The sequence below is a fragment of the Taudactylus pleione genome, unplaced genomic scaffold (assembly GCF_031769625.1).
Source record: "Taudactylus pleione unplaced genomic scaffold, aTauple2 ptg000004l, whole genome shotgun sequence".
In the NCBI taxonomy this organism is placed as follows: Eukaryota; Metazoa; Chordata; class Amphibia; order Anura; family Myobatrachidae; genus Taudactylus; species Taudactylus pleione.
In genome coordinates, this window is record NW_028284407.1 from 7,029,614 (window position 1) to 7,051,697 (window position 22,084).

The 22,084-nt window shown below is 43.0% G+C and overlaps 1 protein-coding gene across 1 annotated transcript in view; it reads right to left on the reverse strand.

The window, feature by feature from the left end:
* LOC148543380 (intelectin-1-like) overlaps nt 1-21,152 on the reverse strand; it is a 47,198-nt gene extending 26,046 nt beyond the window's left edge. The window contains exons 1-2 of the mRNA XM_088468507.1: nt 21,110-21,152; nt 20,957-21,020 (exon numbers count right to left, since the gene is read on the reverse strand). Of these exons, the coding sequence (XP_088324633.1) occupies nt 20,957-21,020; nt 21,110-21,112 (67 nt within the window). The 5' untranslated portion in view covers nt 21,113-21,152. The remainder of the gene's footprint in view (nt 1-20,956; nt 21,021-21,109) is intronic.
* Between the last annotated feature and the right edge of the window lie 932 nt (nt 21,153-22,084).

Below are 22,084 nucleotides of genomic sequence, written 5' to 3' on the forward strand. Positions count from 1 at the left end.
TGAAACAAAGAGATTTGCATAACTGGGTGCGAAGGAGGTTCCCATAGCGGTTCCTCGTTTTTGCAGATAGAACTGCCCCTCGTACCAGAAATAATTACGTGTTAAAATGAATTCAATGACTGTCATGATAAAATTGATCTGTTCATTTTTAATTTCTGTTTTAGTGGAGAGGAAGTATCTCGTACTGTCACATCCATTTTCATGTGATATGCATGTGTACAGGGATTTAACATCGCTTGTAACTAAAATGTATTGTTCCTTCCAGGATATTGTTTCTAAAATTTGTAATATACTAATGGTATCTTTGAGATGGCTTCTTTGTTGGGACACCAGTTCTTGCAGAAAGAAATCTATATATTTGGATAAGTTGCTCGTGATTGAGTTAATGCCTGATATAATCGGCCGGCCGGGAGGGTTCTGTAGGTCTTTATGTAACTTGGGGAGAAAATAAAAAGTTGGAATTTTTGGATTTCTTTCCCAAATGAAATGGAGTTCTTTTTTATTTAGGATTCCCATTTCTAACCCTTCGTTCAAGATTTCTTCTAGTTCTTTTGTGAATTTTCCAGTAGGGTCATTAGATAATAATTGATATGTTTCTGTGTCGCTCAATAGTCGTTCTGCTTCTTGTTTGTACTTTGATTTGTCCATAAGTACAATTCCTCCACCCTTGTCTGCAGGTTTTATAATTATTGAATTGTCCTTTTTTAAAGTTTCTAAACTTCTCTTCTCTTCCGTCGATAGATTCCTTTTTGTTTTTTGTTTCTTTGATAGGGTAGAGATGTCCTTTTCTATTAATTTCTGAAAGGTTTCAATGTGTGGTCCTTTACAATATGTGGGATTGAAAGTTGATCGTGTTTTAAAGTTAGTATGTTTGAAGTATTCCTCGGTTTTTGAATTCGTTAATGATTTTGTTTCTTTTGCATAAAACTTTTTTAAACAGAGTTTTCGAACAAATTTCTGGGTGTCAATGTATAAATTCTATTTATTTATAGATGATTGTGGAGCGAATTTGAGTCCTTTTTCCAATACTGAAATTTCAGATTGTGTTAAGATTTTTGAGCTCAGATTATAAATTATCATTTTGGAGTCTATATATTTCTCCTTTTGTTTCTTGCCTCCTCTTGTACCTCTTCTTCGTCCATGGATATTTTTCTTACTTTTTTGTTCTGTGAGGTTTGTATGAAATCCGGTGGTTTCTTTACACCATGGATTATTTCTAAAAAATTAATCTCATCATCTTCAAATTCATCCTCCTCTGAGTCCTCATATAGATTCCTTTTTTGAGAGTATTTCCTTGGTATAGTTTCAATTTTATCTCTATGGTTTTTCTCCGATATATTTTGTATTAACGAGTTGAATTCGACCCGTTCTTCTTTTAGGGCCATTTCTCTACCATTTCTATATGATTCTTTTATGATTTTATAAGGGTTCTCTCCAAATGTAAAATTTTGTTTGTTATATGGTTTATAATCTTGTCTTCCATTTCTAACTGTGGTGTGGCTTTGATAAGAGGTTCTTTCTTTTTTTGTTGTTGTTGATATTGTGTTTGTTGTGATATTTTCTTCGACCTATATTCTTTATGGGGGTTCTGATTGAAGATCCCTCTAGGTCCACTTTGTTTAAAGTTGTGCGATGGGTATGATATATGTTTTATATTCATCCTCTTTTCATTATTATTTTGTTTGTGTAATTCCAACTCCTCAATATCTCTCTTGAATTTTCGTTGTTTTTGCATGATTATTGTTTCCTCTAATTTTTCTATTTTTTCATTTGTCATTCTAATCAGATTCCTAAAATCTTCCATACCTGATAAAGCTTCAAATCTTTTTTCGTATAATTCTATATTCTCATTAGTTTTTTCTAATATTAATTTTTTATCTGCAATGATTAGTTTTATAAGTTCTATTGAACAATTATCTGATATATTGTTCCATTTTTTATAGAAGTCTGTTTGTATAGGTTGAAATGTCGCTACTTTATTAATTCTAAGACCTTTTGGAATCATGTTATTTTCTAGGTATTTATTTAAGGTGGTGATTTCCCACCATTGTTTAGCCTCCTGAATGTAATGTTTCTCTAATTTCAGGAATTTCTGTGCAATTTCGTTTTATTCGTCTAAATTGCCCTTCAGAAAGAAAGTGTCATTTTCCTCGATTTGGAAATTTATATCAAAGAAAACCAGTTACAATCGAGAACTCATATAAAGAATGTTAGTGGCAACAATGCCCTACCGGTATCAAGCAATCACCATAGACAGTGGATTAAGAACATACCTGAAGGGCAATTTAGACGAATAAAACGAAATTGCACAGAAAATCAGGAATATGTTAAACAAAGTCAAACATTGAAAACAAATTTCATCAGTAAAGGATACAAACCGAAAGAATTAGACACTCAAATACTTAAAACCAAAAAATTAGAAAGGAAAGAATTAATTACTTATCAAAATAAAAATAAGCCTACAGAGAACAGAATTTCATTTATTACACAGTACAACAGCAATATCACAACAATAGAAGATTTACTGAAGAAACATTGGCATGTTCTTAAACTGGATACTGATTTAAACCCATACATTTCTGAAAATCCACACATCATTTATCGTAAAGCGAAAAACATGCAACAGGAACTAGTAAAAAGCTTCATCCCTTTGGACCATGAGAAATCATTGAAGAACAAAGGATATCACTACTGTTTAAGCTGTGTAGCGTGTAAAAATCAAAAAACAATATCTACTAAACCTAAACATGAATTCAAATCTAATATAACGGGAAAAACGTATAAAATAAAAGAATTCATTTCTTGTGAGAGTGAAGAGGTGATCTATTTATTGGAATGCCCTTGCGGGCTCCAATATGTAGGCCAGACTAAACGAAAGATAAAAATAAGGCTAGCTGAACATATTTACAACATAAAGAGAGGCTTACAGACCCATAGTGTGTCTAATCATTTTGCCCTTGTACACCAAAGAAACCCTATGGGTCTGAAGTTTACAGCCATTCAAAAAATCCACAAAAATTGGAGAGGTGGCGACATTGTAGATAGCCTTAAAAGAAATGAAACCAGGTGGATTTATGATCTTAGAACATTACAACCATCTGGTCTCAATATCGATATTGAATTAAATGCATTTTTATAACTATATAACGTTCACCCCCTTTTATTTTTTCTCTTACTTTTAATCTTTTTAACAATTTCAGTGGCACCGTATTTATTTATTAAATTATAGGAGAATCCATAAAAATGGAGGACAAACATGTGGTTACCGCCTTTATTAAAGTGATTCCGGTGACAACTTCCTGTGTTTTAAACAATTAGTTAATAAAGTTATAGGTATATAAAGGACCTAAGATCAGCCCAATGCTATCCTTGACAAAGTACCGAATGGTACGAAACGCGTTAGAGGCATTCAGGTGATTGGTATCCGGCAGCAAGCTGACCTTCGTGGAAGCCACATACACTATCCGCACTGTCCCGCTGACGTCATCTATAGCAGCCGCACACGGCCAGATGCCGGCAGCACGTGGAGAGAGAGCTGAGGCCAGGCCGCTCTCCACCAACGTAACATCATAATCCAGACCTGTCCCGCTGCACCATCTCTATGAGGGCAAGGTAGGGACAGATTTTGGACTATTACAGTGCGATCCAACTTACGTGTTAAACCGGACCTCACCTTAAAACAATATCCTCATAAAGGAGCTATAAACACTACGTTTTAACAAATATTTTTCCACAGGTGCCACTAAAGTCTGCATGCAGCGCAGAAGCTGCAGTATTCGCAGATAGAATACAGGTAACAGCAGCAAATGGATAACTCTGTATGCAGCATAGAAGCTGCAGTATTGGCAAATAGAATACAGGTAACAACAGCAAATGGATAAGTCTGTATGCAGCGTAGAAGCTGCAGAATTGGCAGATAGAATGCAGGTAACATTAGCAAATGGATAAGTCTGTATGCAGCGTAGAAGCTGCAGTATTGGCAGATAGAATGCAGGTAACAGCAGCAAATGGATAAATCTGTATACAGCGTAGAAGCTGCAGTATTGGAAGATAGAATACAGGTAACAGCAGCAAATGGATAAGTCTGTATGCAGCGTAGAAGCTGCAGTATTGGCAGTCAGAATACAGGTAACAGCAGCAAATGGATATGTCTGTATGCAGCATGGAAGCTGCAGTATTGGCAGATAGAATACAGGTAATAGCAGCAAATGGATAAGTCTGTATGCAGCGTGGAAGCTGCAGTATTGGCAGATGGAATGCAGGTAACAACAGCAAATGGATAAGTCTGTATGCAGCGTAGAAGCTGCAGTATTGGCAGATAGAATACAGGTAACAATAGCAAATGGATAAGCCTGTGTGCAGCGTAGAAGCTGTAGTATTGGCAGATAGAATACAGGTAACAACACCAAATGGATAATTCTGTATGCAGCGTAGAAACTGCAGTATTGGCAGATAGAATACAGGTAACAGCTGCAAATGGAAAAGTCTGTATGCAGCGTAGAAGCTGCAGTATTGGCAGATAGAATACCGGTAAGAACAGCAAATGGATAAGTCTGTATGCAGCATAGAAGCTGCAGTTTTGGCAGATAGAATACAGGTAACAACAGCAAATAGATAAGTCTGTATGCAGCGTAGAAACTGCAGTATTGACAGATAGAATACAGGTAACAGCTGCAAATGGAAAAGTCTGTATGCAGCGTAGAAGCTGCAGTATTGGCAGATAGAATACCGGTAAGAACAGCAAATGGATAAGTCTGTATGCAGCATAGAAGCTGCAGTTTTGGCAGATAGAATACAGGTAACAACACCAAATGGATAAGTCTGTATGCAGCGTAGAAACTGCAGTATTGACAGATAGAATACAGGTAACAGCTGCAAATGGAAAAGTCTGTATGCAGCGTAGAAGCTGCAGTATTGGCAGATAGAATACCGGTAAGAACAGCAAATGGATAAGTCTGTATGCAGCATAGAAGCTGCAGTTTTGGCAGATAGAATACAGGTAACAACAGCAAATAGATAAGTCTGTATGCAGCGTAGAAGCTGCAGTTTTGGCAGATAGAATACAGTTAACAACAGCAAATGGATAATTCTGTATGCAGTGTAGAAACTGCAGTATTGACAGATAGAATACAGGTAACAGCAGCAAATGGATAAGTCTGTATGCAGCGTAGAAGCTGCAGTATTGGCAGATAGAATACAGGTAATAGCAGCAAATAGATAAGTCTGTAAGCAGCGTAGAAGCTGCAGTATTGGCAGATAGAATACAGGTAACAACAGCAAATGGATAAGTCTGTATGCAGTGTAGAAGCTGCAGTATTGGCAGATAGAATACAGGTAACAGCAGCAAATGGATGTCTGTATGCAGCGTAGAAGCTGCAGTATTGGCAGATAGAATACAGGTAATAGCAGCAAATGGATAAGTCTGTATGCAGCGTAGAAGCTGTAGTATTGGCAGATAGAATACAGGTAACAACAGCAAATGGATAAGTCTGTATGCAGCGTGGAAGCTGCAGTATTGGCAGACAGAATACAGCTAACAGCAGCAAATGGATAAGTCTGTATGCAGCGTGGAAGCTGCAGTATTGGCAGATAGAATGCAGGTAACAACAGCAAATGGATAAGTCTGTATGCAGCGTAGAAGCTGCAGTATTGGCAGATAGAATACAGGTAACAACAGCAAATGGATAAGTCTGTATGCAGCGTAGAAGCTGCAGTATTGGCAGATAGAATACAGGTAATAGCAGCAAATGGATAAGTCTGTATGCAGCGTAGAAGCTGTAGTATTGGCAGATAGAATACAGCTAACAGCAGCAAATGGATAAGTCTGTATGCAGCGTAGAAGCTGTAGTATTGGCAGATAGAATACAGGTAACAACAGCAAATGGATAAGTCTGTATGCAGCGTAGAAGCTGCAGTATTGGCAGATAGAATACAGGTAACAACAGCAAATGGATAAGTCTATATGCAGCGTAGAAGCTGCAGTATTGGCAGATAGAATACCGGTAACAACAGCGAATGGATAAGTCTGTATGCAGCGTAGAAGCTGCAGTATTGGCAGATAGAATACAGGTAACAACAGCAAATGGATAAGTCTGTATGCAGCGTAGAAGCTGCAGTATTGGCAGATAGAATGCAGGTAACAGCAGCAAATGGATAAGTCTGTATACAGCGTAGAAGGTGCAGTATTGGAAGATAGAATACAGGTAACAGCAGCAGATATACAGCGTAGAAGCTGCAGTATTGGCAGATAGAATACAGGTAACAGCAGCAAATGGATAAGTCTGTATGCAGCGTAGAAGCTGCAGTATTGGCTGATAGAATACAGGTAACAGCAGCAAATGGATAAGTCTGTATGCAGCGTAGAAGCTGCAGTATTGGCAGATAGAATACAAGTAACAGCAGGAAATGGATAAGTCTGTATGCAGCATAGAAACTGCAGTATTGGCAGATAGAATACAGGTAACAGCAGCAAATGGATTAGTCTGTATGCAGCGTAGAAGCTGCAGTATTGTCAGATAGTATACAGGTAACAACAGCAAATGGATAAGTCTATATGCAGCGTAGAATCTGCAGTATTGGCAGAAAGAATACAGGTAACAACAGCAAATGGATAAGTCTGTATGCTGCGTGGAAGCTGCAGTATTGGCAGATGGAATGCAGGTAACAACAGCAAATGGATAAGTCTGTATGCAGCGTAGAAGCTGCAGTATTGGTAGATTGAATGCAGGTAACAGCAGCAAATGGATAAGTCTGTATGCAGCGTAGAAGCTGCAGTATTGGTAGATTGAATGCAGGTAACAGCAGCAAATGGATAAGTCTGTATGCAGCGTAGAAGCTGCAGTATTGGTAGATTGAATGCAGGTAACAGCAGCAAATGGATAAGTCTGTATGCAGCGTAGAAGCTGCAGTATTGGCAGATAGAATACAAGTAACAGCAGGAAATGGATAAGTCTGTATGCAGCATAGAAACTGCAGTATTGGCAGATAGAATACAGGTAACAGCAGCAAATGGATTAGTCTGTATGCAGCGTAGAAGCTGCAGTATTGTCAGATAGTATACAGGTAACAACAGCAAATGGATAAGTCTATATGCAGCGTAGAATCTGCAGTATTGGCAGAAAGAATACAGGTAACAACAGCAAATGGATAAGTCTGTATGCTGCGTGGAACCTGCAGTATTGGCAGATGGAATGCAGGTAACAACAGCAAATGGATAAGTCTGTATGCAGCGTAGAAGCTGCAGTATTGGTAGATTGAATGCAGGTAACAGCAGCAAATGGATAAGTCTGTATGCAGCGTAGAAGCTGCAGTATTGGTAGATTGAATGCAGGTAACAGCAGCAAATGGATAAGTCTGTATGCAGCGTAGAAGCTGCAGTATTGGCAGATAGAATGCAGGTAACAATAGCAAATGGATAAGCCTGTGTGCAGCGTAGAAGCTGCAGTATTGGCAGATAGAATGCAGGTAACAACAGCAAATGGATAAGTCTGTATGCAGCGTAGAAACTGCAGTATTGGCAGATAGAATACAGGTAACAGCTGCAAATGGATAAGTCTGTATTCAGCGTAGAAGCTGCAGTATTGGCAGATAGAATACAGGTAACAACAGCAAATGGATAATTCTGTATGCAGCGTAGAAACTGCAGTATTGACAGATAGAATACAGGTAACAACAGCAAATGGATAAGTCTGTATGCAGTGTAGAAGCTGCAGTATTGGCAGATAGAATACAGGTAACAACAGCAAATGGATAAGTCTGTATGCAGTGTAGAAGCTGCAGTATTGGCAGATAGAATACAGGTAACAACAGCAAATGGATAAGTCTGTAAGCAGCGTAGAAGCTGCAGTATTGGCAGATAGAATACAGGTAACAACAGCAAATGGATAAGTCTGTATGCAGTGTAGAAGCTGCAGTATTTGCAGAGAATACAGGTAACAACAGCAAATGGATAATTCTGTATGCAGAGTAGAAACTGCAGTATTGGCAGATAGAATACAGGTAACAGCAGCAAATGGATAAGTCTGTATGCAGTGTAGAAGCTGCAGTATTGGCAGATAGAATACAGGTAACAGCAGCAAATGGATAAGTCTGTATGCAGTGTAGAAGCTGCAGTATTGGCAGATAGAATACAGGTAACAGCAGCAAATGGATAAGTCTGTATGCAGTGTGGAAGCTGCAGTATTGGCAGATAGAATACAGGTAACAGCAGCAAATGGATAAGTCTGTATGCAGCGTAGAAGCTGCAGTATTGGCAGATAGAATACAGGTAACAGCAGCAAATGGATAAGTCTGTATGCAGCGTGGAAGCTGCAGTATTGGCAGATAGAATGCTGTCGAAACCGAATAATTGGATAAGACAGAATCTGTTTGCCAATCAGGAAAACCTGCACGACGCCATCTTGTGAATGGCAGCAAGACTCCATTTTAGAAAAGAAAGCTTACACAGCGCCATCTTGCCAAAAATACATAATACCAACACACAGCGCCATATTGCTAAAAAGTCGCAATTTAGCTATTCAGTACTCAAAGTTGCTAAAAAGTAACACGAACAGCTTTTTAATAATCTTCCCCAACACATACCGACAGTTTTCAGCACACATAAAAATGACTTCCCAACATGATAAAATCTCACAGCACTATTTTGTAAAAAAAATAGATAGTCAGCCTTCCCTCAAACGCATGCAGACAGTGTTTAACACATAAACACTAACTTATTAGCATTTGGAATCCTATACAAAGCCCATCCTGGAGAAAATCCCTATACCATAACACGACACAATATACCGTGGTGCTATGAGCATTTTTACATAAGAATATATGAGCTGTGGCAATTGTAATGTAGCCTAGCTATGGAGCTACACAATTGAGTCCATCCCCACAACCAAAACAAGCAGAATAAAGAGTGGGGCTCCGACTGCACTGCTGGGAGCCTCCACCCTGTATGAGAACTAAATTCACTGTATGAACACATTTTGCAATTGCAGTTTAAAAACATCAGAAAAATGCATGTGTGCTTGTGTGTATATGTATGTATATATATATTAGGGGTGTGCACCGGCCACTTTTCGTGTTTTGTGTTTTGGTTTTGGATCTGGATCTTTCTTCGTGTTTTGGATCTGGATTGGTTTTGCCAAAACCACCCTTCCGTGTTTTGGGTTCTGGGTTTTGTGTTTTGGATCTGTATTTTTTTGAAAAAAAGCATAAAAACAGCTAAAATCACAGAATTTGTAGGTTTTTCTGCTCCTATGCTATTATTAACCTCAATAACCTTAATTTCCACTCATTTCCAGTCTATTCTGAACACCTCACACCTCACAATAGTGTTTTTATGTCCAAAAGGTTGCACCGAGGTAGCTGGATGACTATGCTAAGCGACACGAGTGGGCGGCACAAACACGTGACCCATCTAGGAGTGACACTGCAGTGGCAGGCAGGATGGCAGTTAGAAAAACTAGGCCCCAAACTGTACATAATGCAAAGAAAAAAAGAGGTGCAAGATGGAATTGTCCTTGGGCCCTCCCACCCACCCTTATGTTGTATAAACAGGACATGCACACTTTAACAAATCAATCATTTCAGCGCCAGGGTCTGCCACACAACTGTGGCTGAAATGATTGGTTCGTTTGGGCCCCCACAAAACAAGCTGGCAATTAATGTGTCCCTGCACAAACTGGCTCTACGGAGGCAAGATGTCATCCTCATCCTCCTCATCCACCGATTCCTCACCCTCTTCAGTGTGTACATCCTCATCCTCACAAAGTATTAACTCGTCCCCACTTGAATCCACCACCACAGGTCCCTCTGTACCTTCTGGAGGCTGGTCTCCCTGGAAGAGCTGATAATTCATTTTGATGAACATCATCTTCTCCACATTCTGTGGAAGCAACCTCCTACGCCTTTCGCTGACAAGGTTCCCGGCTGCACTAAACACTCTTTCGGAGTACACACTGGAGGGGGGGCAACTCAGGTAAAATAGAGCCAGTTTGTACAGGGGCCTCCAAATTGCCTCTTTTTCCTGCCAGTACAGGTATGGACTGTCTGACATGCCTACTTGGATGCTGTCACCGATGTAATCCTCCACCATTCTGTCAATGGTGACAGTATCATATGCAGTGACAGTAGACATGTCAGAAATTGTTGCCAGGTCCTTCAGTCCGGACCAGATGTCCAAACTTGGTCCTGCCTGCCCTGCATCACCGCCAGCGGGTTGCTTAGGATACCTAAGTTTTTTCCTGGCAGCCCCAGTTGCGGGAGAAAATGAAGAAGGAGCCGTTGACGTGTCACGTTCCGCTTCAGCTGACAGTGTGTTCACCAGCAGGTCTTTGCACCTCTGCAGGCTTGTGTCGGCCGGAAAGAGAGACACCACATAGGCTTTAAACCTAGGATCGAGCACGGTGGCCAAAATGTAGTGGTCTGATTTCAACAGATTGACCACCCTGGAATCCTGGCAAAGCGAATGAAGGGCTTCATCCACAAGTCCCACATGCCGAGCGGAATCGCTCCGTCTTAGCTCCTCCTTCACTTTCTCCAGCTGCTTCTGCAAAAGCCTGATGAGGGGAATGACCTGACTCAAGCTGGCAGTGTCTGAACTGACTTCACGTGTGGCAAGTTCGAAGGGCTGAAGAACCTTGCACAACACGGAAATCATTCTCCACTGCGCTTGAGTCAGGTGCATACCCCCTCCTTTGCCTATGTCATAGGTGGATGTATAGGCTTGTATGGCCTTTTGCTGCTCCTCCATCCTCTGAAGCATATAGAGGGTTGAGTTCCACCGCGTCACAACCTCTTGCTTCAGGTGATGGCGGGGCAGGTTCAAGAGTGTTTGCTGGCGCTCCAGTCTTCGGCACGCAGTCGCTGAATGGCGAAAGTGGCCAGAAATTTTTCGGGCCACCCAAAGCGTCTCCTGCACGCCCCTGTCGCTTTTCAGAAAATTCTGCACCACCAAGTTTATTGTGTGAGCAAAACATGGGACGTGCTGGAATTTGCCCAGATGTAATGCCCGCACAATATTGGTGGCGTTGTCAGATATCACAAATCCCCAGGAGAGTCTAAGTGGGGTAAGCCACTGGGCGATGATTTCCCTCAGTTTCTCTAAGAGGTTGTCGGCGGTGTGCCTCTTACTGAAACCGGTGATACACAGCGTAGCCTGCCTTGTAACGAGCTGGCGTTTCTGAGATGCTGCTACTGGTGACGCTGCTGCTGTTGCTGCGTAAGGTGATACATCTACCCAGTGGGCTGTCACAGTCATATAGTCCTTAGTCTGCCCTGTTCCACTTGTCCACATGTCCGTGGTTAAGTGGACATTGTGTACAACGGCATTTTTCAGGACACTGAGGACACTTTTTCTGACGTTTCTGTACAGTCTCGGTATCGCCTGCCTAGTGAAGTGGAATCTAGACGGGATTTGGAACCGGGGACACACTACCTCCATCAATTGTCTAAATCCCACTGCACTAATGGCGGATACCGGACGCACGTCTAACACCAACATAGCAGTCAAGGCCTCAGTTATACGTTTTGCTTCAGGATGACTGCTGTCGTACTTCATCCTCCTCGCTAAGGACTGTTGGAGGGTCAATTGTTTAGTAAAAGTAGTGGTGTTCCTACTTCCTCTCTGGGATGATGAACGACTCCCAGCAGCAGCAGCAACAGCAGCAGCGGCAGCAGTAGGCGTAGCAATGCAGGATCCTCCGGAGGAATCCCGGATAGGAGAGTCAGTCATGCCAGTGATATGGCCTGCAGGACTACTTCCGATCCTGACTAAGGAGGAAATTGACGAGGAGGGAGTTGACGGTGTGGTTTGCAGGCGCTTGGATACAACAGGACAACGGGATTTAGGTGTCCCTGGACTGCTTACGGTCTGAGCCAAAGTTTCTGAACTTGACAGTAACTTTTTATGAACGCGCTGCAGGTGCCGTATAAGGGAGGATGTTCCTAGGTGGTTGACGTCCCTACCCCTACTTATTTCACCTTTACATATGGTACATATGGCAAGACAGTTGTTGTCCGGATTTGGATAGAAATATTGCCAGACCAAAGAGGTGGAATGTTTGGTCTTCTGCCCAGGCATGACCGTGATGGGCTTTTTCATCCCACGGACAACAACTGTCTCCCCCGGAGCCTGATTTAAACAAACCACATCACCATCAGAATCCTCCTCGCCAACTTCCTCCTCAGCGCCAGCTACACCAGTATCCTCATCCTGTTGTACTTCAACAGTGACATCTTCAATTTGCATATCAGCAAGTGGACTGTGGGTGCTCCTTTCAGCACTTGCAGGGGGCGTGCAAATGGTGGAAAGAGCCACCTCTTCCCGTCCAGTGCTGGGAAGGTCAGGCATCGCAACCACCACCACACTTGGACTCTCTTTGGGGATTTGTGATATCTTCTTAGAAAGCACAGTTCTTCGCTGTGCTTTTGCCAGCTTAACTCTTTTGATTTTTTTAGTGGGAGGAGTGCTTCCATCGTCATGTGAAGCTGAACCACTAGTCATGAACATACTAGGGATCGACCTTAGCCGTTCCTTGCCACTCCGTGTCGTAAATGGCATATTGGCAAGTTTACGTTTCTCTTCAGCTGATTTAAATGTCTTTTTCAAGGTCATTTTCCTGAACTTTGCCATTTGGGATTGTATGTGCCCTCTACTATGACATTGGGCATCGGCCTTGGCAGACGACGTTGATGGCATGTTATCGTCTATGTCATGACTAGTGGCAGCAGCTTCAGCACTAGGAGGAAGTGGTTCTTGATCTTTCTCTATTTTATTTTTATCGGAGAAAGTTTGGTCCTCCATTTATGTTATATCGATTTGATATATACGTGCGGCTAAACACAGAAAATAAATTTTTTTTTGGTTCGGACTGGAGTGTACTTTGTGGGTTACAGCACCCTTTAACGGTCAAGCCAGCCGGCCCTTTACTTATGACACAGGCGCACTCTTGGCACTACTTTGTTGATGCACGTGCGGCTACTGCGCACACAATTCACAAACACAGAAAATAATTTTTTTTTGGTTTGGACTGGAGTGTACTTTGGGGGTTACAGCACCCTTTAACGGTCAAGCCAGCCGGCCCTTTACTTATGACACAGGCGCACGCTTGGCACTACTTTGTTGATGCACGTGCGGCTACTGCGCACACAATTCACAAACACAGAAAATAATTTTTTTTTGGTTTGGACTGGAGTGTACTTTCGGGGGTTACAGCACCCTTAACGGTCAAGCCAGCCGGCCCTTTACTTATGACACAGGCGCACGCTTGGCACTACTTTGTTGATGCACGTGCGGCTACTGCGCACACAATTCACAAACACAGAAAATAATTTTTTTTTGGTTTGGACTGGAGTGTACTTTCGGGGGTTACAGCACCCTTTAACGGTCAAGCCAGCCGGCCCTTTACTTATGACACAGGCGCACGCTTGGCACTACTTTGTTGATGCACGTGCGGCTACTGCGCACACAATTCACAAACACAGAAAATAATTTTTTTTTAGGTTTGGACTGGAGTGTACTTTCGGGGGTTACAGCACCCTTAACGGTCAAGCCAGCCGGCCCTTTACTTATGACACAGGCGCACGCTTGGCACTACTTTGTTGATGCACGTGCGGCTACTGCGCACACAATTCACAAACACAGAAAATAATTTTTTTTTTGGTTTGGACTGGAGTGTACTTTCGGGGGTTACAGCACCCTTTAACGGTCAAGCCAGCCGGCCCTTTACTTATGACACAGGGGCACTCTTGGCACTACTTTGTTGATGCACGTGCGGCTACTGCGCACACAATTCACAAACACAGAAAATAATTTTTTTTTAGGTTTGGACTGGAGTGTACTTTCGGGGGTTACAGCACCCTTAACGGTCAAGCCAGCCGGCCCTTTACTTATGACACAGGCGCACGCTTGGCACTACTTTGTTGATGCACGTGCGGCTACTGCGCACACAATTCACAAACACAGAAAATAATTTTTTTTTGGTTTGGACTGGAGTGTACTTTCGGGGGTTACAGCACCCTTTAACGGTCAAGCCAGCCGGCCCTTTACTTATGACACAGGCGCACGCTTGGCACTACTTTGTTGATGCACGTGCGGCTACTGCGCACACAATTCACAAACACAGAAAATAATTTTTTTTTAGGTTTGGACTGGAGTGTACTTTCGGGGGTTACAGCACCCTTAACGGTCAAGCCAGCCGGCCCTTTACTTATGACACAGGCGCACGCTTGGCACTACTTTGTTGATGCACGTGCGGCTACTGCGCACACAATTCACAAACACAGAAAATAATTTTTTTTTTGGTTTGGACTGGAGTGTACTTTCGGGGGTTACAGCACCCTTAACGGTCAAGCCAGCCGGCCCTTTACTTATGACACAGGCGCACGCTTGGCACTACTTTGTTGATGCACGTGCGGCTACTGCGCACACAATTCACAAACACAGAAAATAATTTTTTTTTTGGTTTGGACTGGAGTGTACTTTCGGGGGTTACAGCACCCTTAACGGTCAAGCCAGCCGGCCCTTTACTTATGACACAGGCGAACGCTTGACACTACTTTGTTGATGCACGTGCGGCTACTGCGCACACAATTCACAAACACAGAAAATAATTTTTTTTTGGTTTGGACTGGAGTGTACTTTCAGGGGTTACAGCACCCTTTAACGGTCAAGCCAGCCGGCCCTTTACTTATGACACAGGCGCACGCTTGGCACTACTTTGTTGATGCACGTGCGGCTACTGCGCACACAATTCACAAACACAGAAAATAATTTTTTTTTGGTTTGGACTGGAGTGTACTTTCGGGGGTTACAGCACCCTTTAACGGTCAAGCCAGCCGGCCCTTTACTTATGACACAGGGGCACTCTTGGCACTACTTTGTTGATGCACGTGCGGCTACTGCGCACACAATTCACAAACACAGAAAATAATTTTTTTTTAGGTTTGGACTGGAGTGTACTTTCGGGGGTTACAGCACCCTTAACGGTCAAGCCAGCCGGCCCTTTACTTATGACACAGGCGCACGCTTGGCACTACTTTGTTGATGCACGTGCGGCTACTGCGCACACAATTCACAAACACAGAAAATAATTTTTTTTTAGGTTTGGACTGGAGTGTACTTTCGGGGGTTACAGCACCCTTAACGGTCAAGCCAGCCGGCCCTTTACTTATGACACAGGCGCACGCTTGGCACTACTTTGTTGATGCACGTGCGGCTACTGCGCACACAATTCACAAACACAGAAAATAATTTTTTTTTTGGTTTGGACTGGAGTGTACTTTCGGGGGTTACAGCACCCTTAACGGTCAAGCCAGCCGGCCCTTTACTTATGACACAGGCGCACGCTTGGCACTACTTTGTTGATGCACGTGCGGCTACTGCGCACACAATTCACAAACACAGAAAATAATTTTTTTTTTGGTTTGGACTGGAGTGTACTTTCGGGGGTTACAGCACCCTTAACGGTCAAGCCAGCCGGCCCTTTACTTATGACACAGGCGCACGCTTGGCACTACTTTGTTGATGCACGTGCGGCTACTGCGCACACAATTCACAAACACAGAAAATATATTATTTTTTTAGCACTTGGGGGGAGCACCCCTGATGGACAGAGCACCCCCTGGACAACACTACAGCACCCCTTTAGGACTGGGACACTGCACAGGACTTTGGAGTGGACACAGCCCCTATGGAGAACTGACTGCACAACACAGTCCAGCCAGCCCCTATGGACTTTGAAGTAGTGGACACAGCCCCTATTAACAACAGCAGCACAGCACAACACAGCCAGCCCCTATGGACTTTGAAGTAGTGGACAACAGCAGCACTACACTACACTACACTACACAGCACTAACTCCCACCCTCCCTCTTCACTGTCCACAGCCGAGTGAGAAAATGGCGCCGACGCGGGTACCTTATATAGGATCCAAAACCCGCGAGACTCGGAAGGCGGGATGATGACGTTTTGCCTCGATGTCAGATCCGAGTCAGGCGGGAAAAGTCGAGCCTGACTCGGATCGGACTCGGATCGGGGGGGCTCGGGGGGGTTCGGATTTCAGAAATCCGAACCCGCTCACCCCTAATATATATATATGTATATATGTATGTATTTATGTATGTGTGTGCATGTGGCCCATCATGCATGGACTTATGTGTATAATATCACACACAGACTTATATTTGAAAAGTAGCAAAATTCCCTGCAACTCATACACACAATGTTAAAAAGAAAACAGTCAGCTTTTTAGTGATCCTTCCCAAAATTACACTGGCATGGCCACACACACACATAGATGCCCTTCCAGCTTAGTGCTGCTCGCTGAGTGCCCCACCGACCCTCAGACGCACAATGCAATTCAGTGCTGTTTCTCCCCGCATACATACATTTAAAAGCAATGGTCCCGTAATGCAAAAAGGATAATTATTACTTGGTTTAGTCGCAATGCTAGCATATAAAGAAATTAATGTTTTCTGTAACTATGGCTTAGTAAATGACAATTGGACCGTGTTTGGTGCCGTACTGATCTACTTTGTTCCCACAGCGTTCCGGTGGCATCGGTGAGAAGATCAGAACATGCGGCTATGAAATATGAATGTTAGAGAGAATAACTTCTTGAAATGTTGTATGCCATAGTTAGATTAGATTTATTATGCAGCGGTAAGGTGAACACAATCAGGCTGTTAGAGGCTGGGTTGTGTCTTTGCACTGACCTATGAATTGTACCGTAATGGAAGAAGCAAGAAGAGGAACCAATGAGAACCTGCCAACGTATTCTATTGTATTGCTTATCCCAGTACGGGTATATATGTGAGTGCTCTGAAACAAGATGCCAGTCTGCGGTGTTCCTGTTATGCTGTTCGACGAAGGTCTCATTATTGATGCCGGTATCTGGTCCCAGAGCACACGCGTATGTATTGACTGTACCTTATGACCTAATATTTGTACAATTTATTTTGCGCTCATTGTTAGATCATAGCGTGGTAACATCTGTACTTTTACCTGAATAATAATCTTTAGCGCGTTGGACCGCTATTCAACTGTCTTAGAGTTTTATGAATGGTATAAATTAAACACAACGCTAATTAGCGACATCTTGTGGTTTTAGAAGGTATAGGCAGGTTTTGCCTTAGAGGTTCTAGGCAGGTGAATCTTAGAGGTTTATAGGCAGGAATGTACTAAAGGTTTATTTACGATTCAGCAATGCAGGTAACAACAGCAAATGGATAAGTCTGTATACAGCGTAGAAGCTGCAGTATTGGCAGATAGAATCCAGGTAACAACAGCAAATGGATAAGTCTGTATGCAGCATAGAAGCTGCAGTATTGGCAGATAGAATGCAGGTAACAGCAGCAAATGGATGTCTGTATGCAGCGTAGAAGCTGCAGTATTGGCAGATAGAATGCAGGTAACAGAAGCAAATGGATAAGTCTGTATACAGCGTAGACGCTGCAGTATTGGCAGAGAGAATACAGATAACAACAGCAAATGGATAAGTCTGTATGCAGCGTAGAAGCTGCAGTATTGGCAGATAGAATACAGGTAACAACAGGAAATGGATAAGTCTGTATGCAGAGTGGAAGCTGCAGTATTGGCAGATAGAATACAGGTAACAACAGGAAATGGATAAGTCTGTATGCAGCGTAGAAGCTGCAGTATTGGCAGATAGAATACAGGTAACAACAGCAAATGGATAAGTCTGTATGCTGAGTGGAAGCTGCAGTATTGGCAGATAGAATACAGATAACAACAGCAAATGGATAAGTCTGTATGCAGCGTAGAAGCTGCAGTATTGGCAGATAGAATGCAGGTAACAACAGCAAATGGATGTCTGTATGCAGCGTAGAAGCTGCAGTATTGGCAGATAGAATACAGGTAACAACAGCAATTGGATAAGTCTGTATGCAGCGTAGAAGCTGCAGTATTGGCAGATAGAATACAGGTAACAACAGCAAATGGATAAGTCTGTATGCAGCGTAGACGCTGCAGTATTGGCAGATAGAATACAGGTAACAACAGCAAATGGATAAGTCTGTATGCAGCGTAGAAGCTGCAGTATTGGCAGATAGAATACAGGTAACAGCAGCAAATGGATAAGTCTGTATGCAGCGTGGAAGCTGCAGTATTGTCAGATAGAATACAGGTAACAGCAGCAAATGGATAAGTCTGTATGCAGCGTGGAAGCTGCAGTATTGTCAGATAGAATACAGGTAACAACAGCAAATGGATAAGTCTGTATGCAGCGTAGAAGCTGCAGTATTGGCAGATAGAATACAGGTAACAGCAGCAAATAGATAAGTCTGTATGCAGCATGGAAGCTGCAGTATTGGCTGATAGAATACAGGTAACAACAGCAAATGGATAAGTCTGTATGCAGCGTAGAAGCTGCAGTATTGGCAGATAGAATGCAGGTAACAGAAGCAAATGGATAAGTCTGTATACAGCGTAGAAGCTGCAGTATTGGCAGATAGAATACAGCTAACAGCAGCAAATGGATAAGTCTGTATGCAGCGTGGAAGCTGCAGTATTGGCAGATAGAATGCAGGTAACAGCAGCAAATGGATAAGTCTGTATGCAGTGTGGAAGCTGCATTATTGGCAGATAGAATACAGGTAACAGCGGCAAATGGATAAGTCTGTATACAGACTACAGAGTGGAAGCTGCAGTATTGGCAGATAGAATGCAGGTAACAGCAGCAAATGGATAAGTCTGTATGCAGCGTGGAAGCTGCAGTATTGGCAGATAGAATACAGGTAACAACAGCAAATGGATAAGTCTGTATGCAGCGTAGAAGCTGCATTATTGGCAGATAGAATACAGGTAACAGCGGCAAATGGATAAGTCTGTATACAGAGTGGAAGCTGCAGTATTGGCAGATAGAATGCAGGTAACAGCAGCAAATGGATAAGTCTGTATGCAGAGTGGAAGCTGAAGTATTGGCAGATAGAATACAGGTAACAGCAGCAAATGGATAAGTCTGTATGCAGCGTAGAAGCTGCAGTATTGGCAGATAGAATACAGGTAACAACAGGAAATTGATAAGTCTGTATGCAGCGTAGAAGCTGCAGTATTGGCAGATAGAATACAGGTAACAACAGCAAATGGATAAGTCTGTATGCAGCGTGGAAGCTGCAGTATTGGCAGATAGAATGCAGGTAACAGCAGCAAATGGATAAGTCTGTATGCAGCGTGGAAGCTGCAGTATTGGCAGATAGAATGCAGGTAACAGCAGCAAATGGATAATTCTGTATGCAGCGTAGAAACTGCAGTATTAGCAGATAGAAAACAGGTAACAGCAGCAAATGGATAAGTCTGTATGCAGCATAGAATCTGCAGTATTAGCAGATAGAAAACAGGTAACAGCAGCAAATGGATAAGTCTGTATGCAGCATAGAATCTGCAGTATTAGCAGATAGAAAACAGGTAACAGCAGCAAATGGATGTCTGTATGCAGCGTAGAGTTTACAAGGCTGATCTGGAAACCCGAGGGAACCGGTATCTAATGCCGCGGATCTATTACCGGTGGACCAAATACCGACACTGGAAGCCTGAACAGTGCAGATCCTAAGGCTGGTAAGTACCCTAAACCTCCCCTCTACCCCGCCAACCCTCCCTAAGTGGTGCCTATCCCTTACCTCCCACAAGTGGTGCCTAACCCTAACCCCCCCTTCCCGCACCCTAAACCTAACCCTGCCCGGGGGATGCCTAACCCTGTCCCCGGCAGTGGCAAATGCAGAATTTCTAGAGGGGGGTTTCCAAATGCTTGATTTTAGAGTGACTGTGGCCAGTCCATGAATAGAGCATAATTACCACTTATCCAGCTTTAATATGCATCAAACAAATTGATGTGTCATAATTCCAGAATTTATAGGACCAGAGGTCACAGTAAGCCATTAAATATGGCAGTAGGGCCTTCCTGTCTGAGCTGAATGTTTTTATTTTAGATGTGGGCACCATTTGAGGGCATGGAAGCAAGTCCAGGAGTCTGGGGGAGCAGCAGAAGAACTTTAGCACTTCCCTGGACATATATGTAAATATTGGGCTCTGTAGCAGGACATCCCTAACAGTGCATGTTTTCCAAATCCCCTAATTGGTGCACAGGTTATTTATTACAGGCTGATACATGTTAAAAGATCCACAGGTGGTGCTATTTTTTTCATTTATGATACTGAAAAGAACATGCAGCGCTAGTAAAATTCCATTGTATTACTATTTCTATTGTGGTCATGGTGTGGGCTGGGGAGGGGGGTTTCCAGGCAGACGGAAACCCCCCTGCATTTGCCTATGCCCGGTGCCTAAACCTAACCGTCCATCATGCGGCTAACAGCTAGAAAGCGCCGGTTTACCTTCGTTGGGGATGCTGGGCGTTATGTTAACCGCATCCCCAACCCTAACCCAACCCTTAGTGGATGAATGATATCAAAGTTTTAATTAAATTGTGGTGAAATGAGAAATTAAGAGTGCAGGTAAATTGGAATGAAGGAATTCAAGGAAAACTGAAATTGAAATGAGAAATAAGGTTTGGAGTGCAATGCAGGGTTATCTTAACAGCAGTGTGGGCCCTGGGCAAAGCAATGCACTGGGGCCCCTACCCACCCATTCACGGGAAAAAAATTAAACCCTTCTGCATGCCATTAGACCTCCCACACATGCAGAGAGGCTCTGTCTGACTGGTCTGAAGCCGTCGGATGAAGTGAAATGGGGAATGAGGCGAGTATTTTTCACTGGGGGGGGGCATGGGGTGGGAGAGGTTAAATCAGAATACAGAGCACCGGCGGCTGGCTTATAAAAATAATACAAATTTACCAACTGGCCGGGCTGCAGGGGGGGTGGATTGGTGGGCCCCTGCAAGGTTCGGGCCCTTGGGCAACTGCCCAACAAGCCCAATGGAAGAGATTGCCCTGGTGCAATGAAAATGTCACTGATGTGCAAAGACTATAATGTGGAACTTTATATGTAACTCACCGCATGAGTGTCGGCCAGTGACGAGCAGAGCCAGCAGGACCACAACAATGTGCACGGACATTTCCTAGAAGTGAACATTGATTGAGACATTTGTAATGCAAGTTTAGTTACTCCATCACTTGGCTGTATAGTGAGCAGTGAGCAGGCTCTTACCATTCCTTCACTTCTTGTCTTCTGGAATGATAATGAATGTTCTGAACGTTATGTTTTACCCTTCAGTTTATAACCACCCACATTCCATTGGTAAATGTACTAATATATTAGGCTGCTAACAAACTATCACTGACTATCACTATCTATCACTGGCTATCACTGACTTTATGTGTAAGCTATTCATTGCCTTTGGAAGATCTTGTTTTCTGATCTTGAGACATACAGTAGCTAGTATTTAGGTCACAAGATGAAAAGAGCGTTTGATTATTATGCAATGCTTTTGCTTGCCATGCATATCTCACAATAACAACCTTTGTACACACCACACATCAGACAATCCAAAAACAACAGCACCTTAATCCAATAAATGGCTTTAATTAAAAAAGACACTATGGGGTATATTTATTAAGCATCGGTATTGGCTTTTCCGGTGGATTCCTGATGGTTTTGCAATCTGCTAATTTACTGAAGGCAAATCTGGCAGGAATCCGACATCAATTCAGACTTTAGAACACAGTTAAACATCAGGTCACCATTGATTGTTTTTTCAGTAGAAGTATAGAATCCCCGGATTTACAGGGTTTTAAAGCCGCTGCAAAGCCACCCAAATAATAGACCTGCCACTGGCAGGCAAGTTTGTGACAAGCAATGAACAGATCACTATGATCTGTACAGGCTTTTATTTGTTTACATTGTAAAATGATAACCAGCCCGAGCGTGAGGTCCCCTTGCCATAGTCGCAACCAGTCCCAGACGTGTTAGCCAGGGCTGGAATCACTAGGGAAGTGGAGACCCCGTCAAAAAATGGGTTCCCCCCTTCTTAAGGACCAACAGCCCTGGGCTTTCAGCTCAGTGCTTTTCTCCACATCCCTTGTAGTTTTGGGTGGAGAGGTAATAGTAACTTTTAGTTATAAATAACATTATTCTTTACAGGTGGACTACAGGTCACGGCAAACCTGCCAGGGCATGATGACA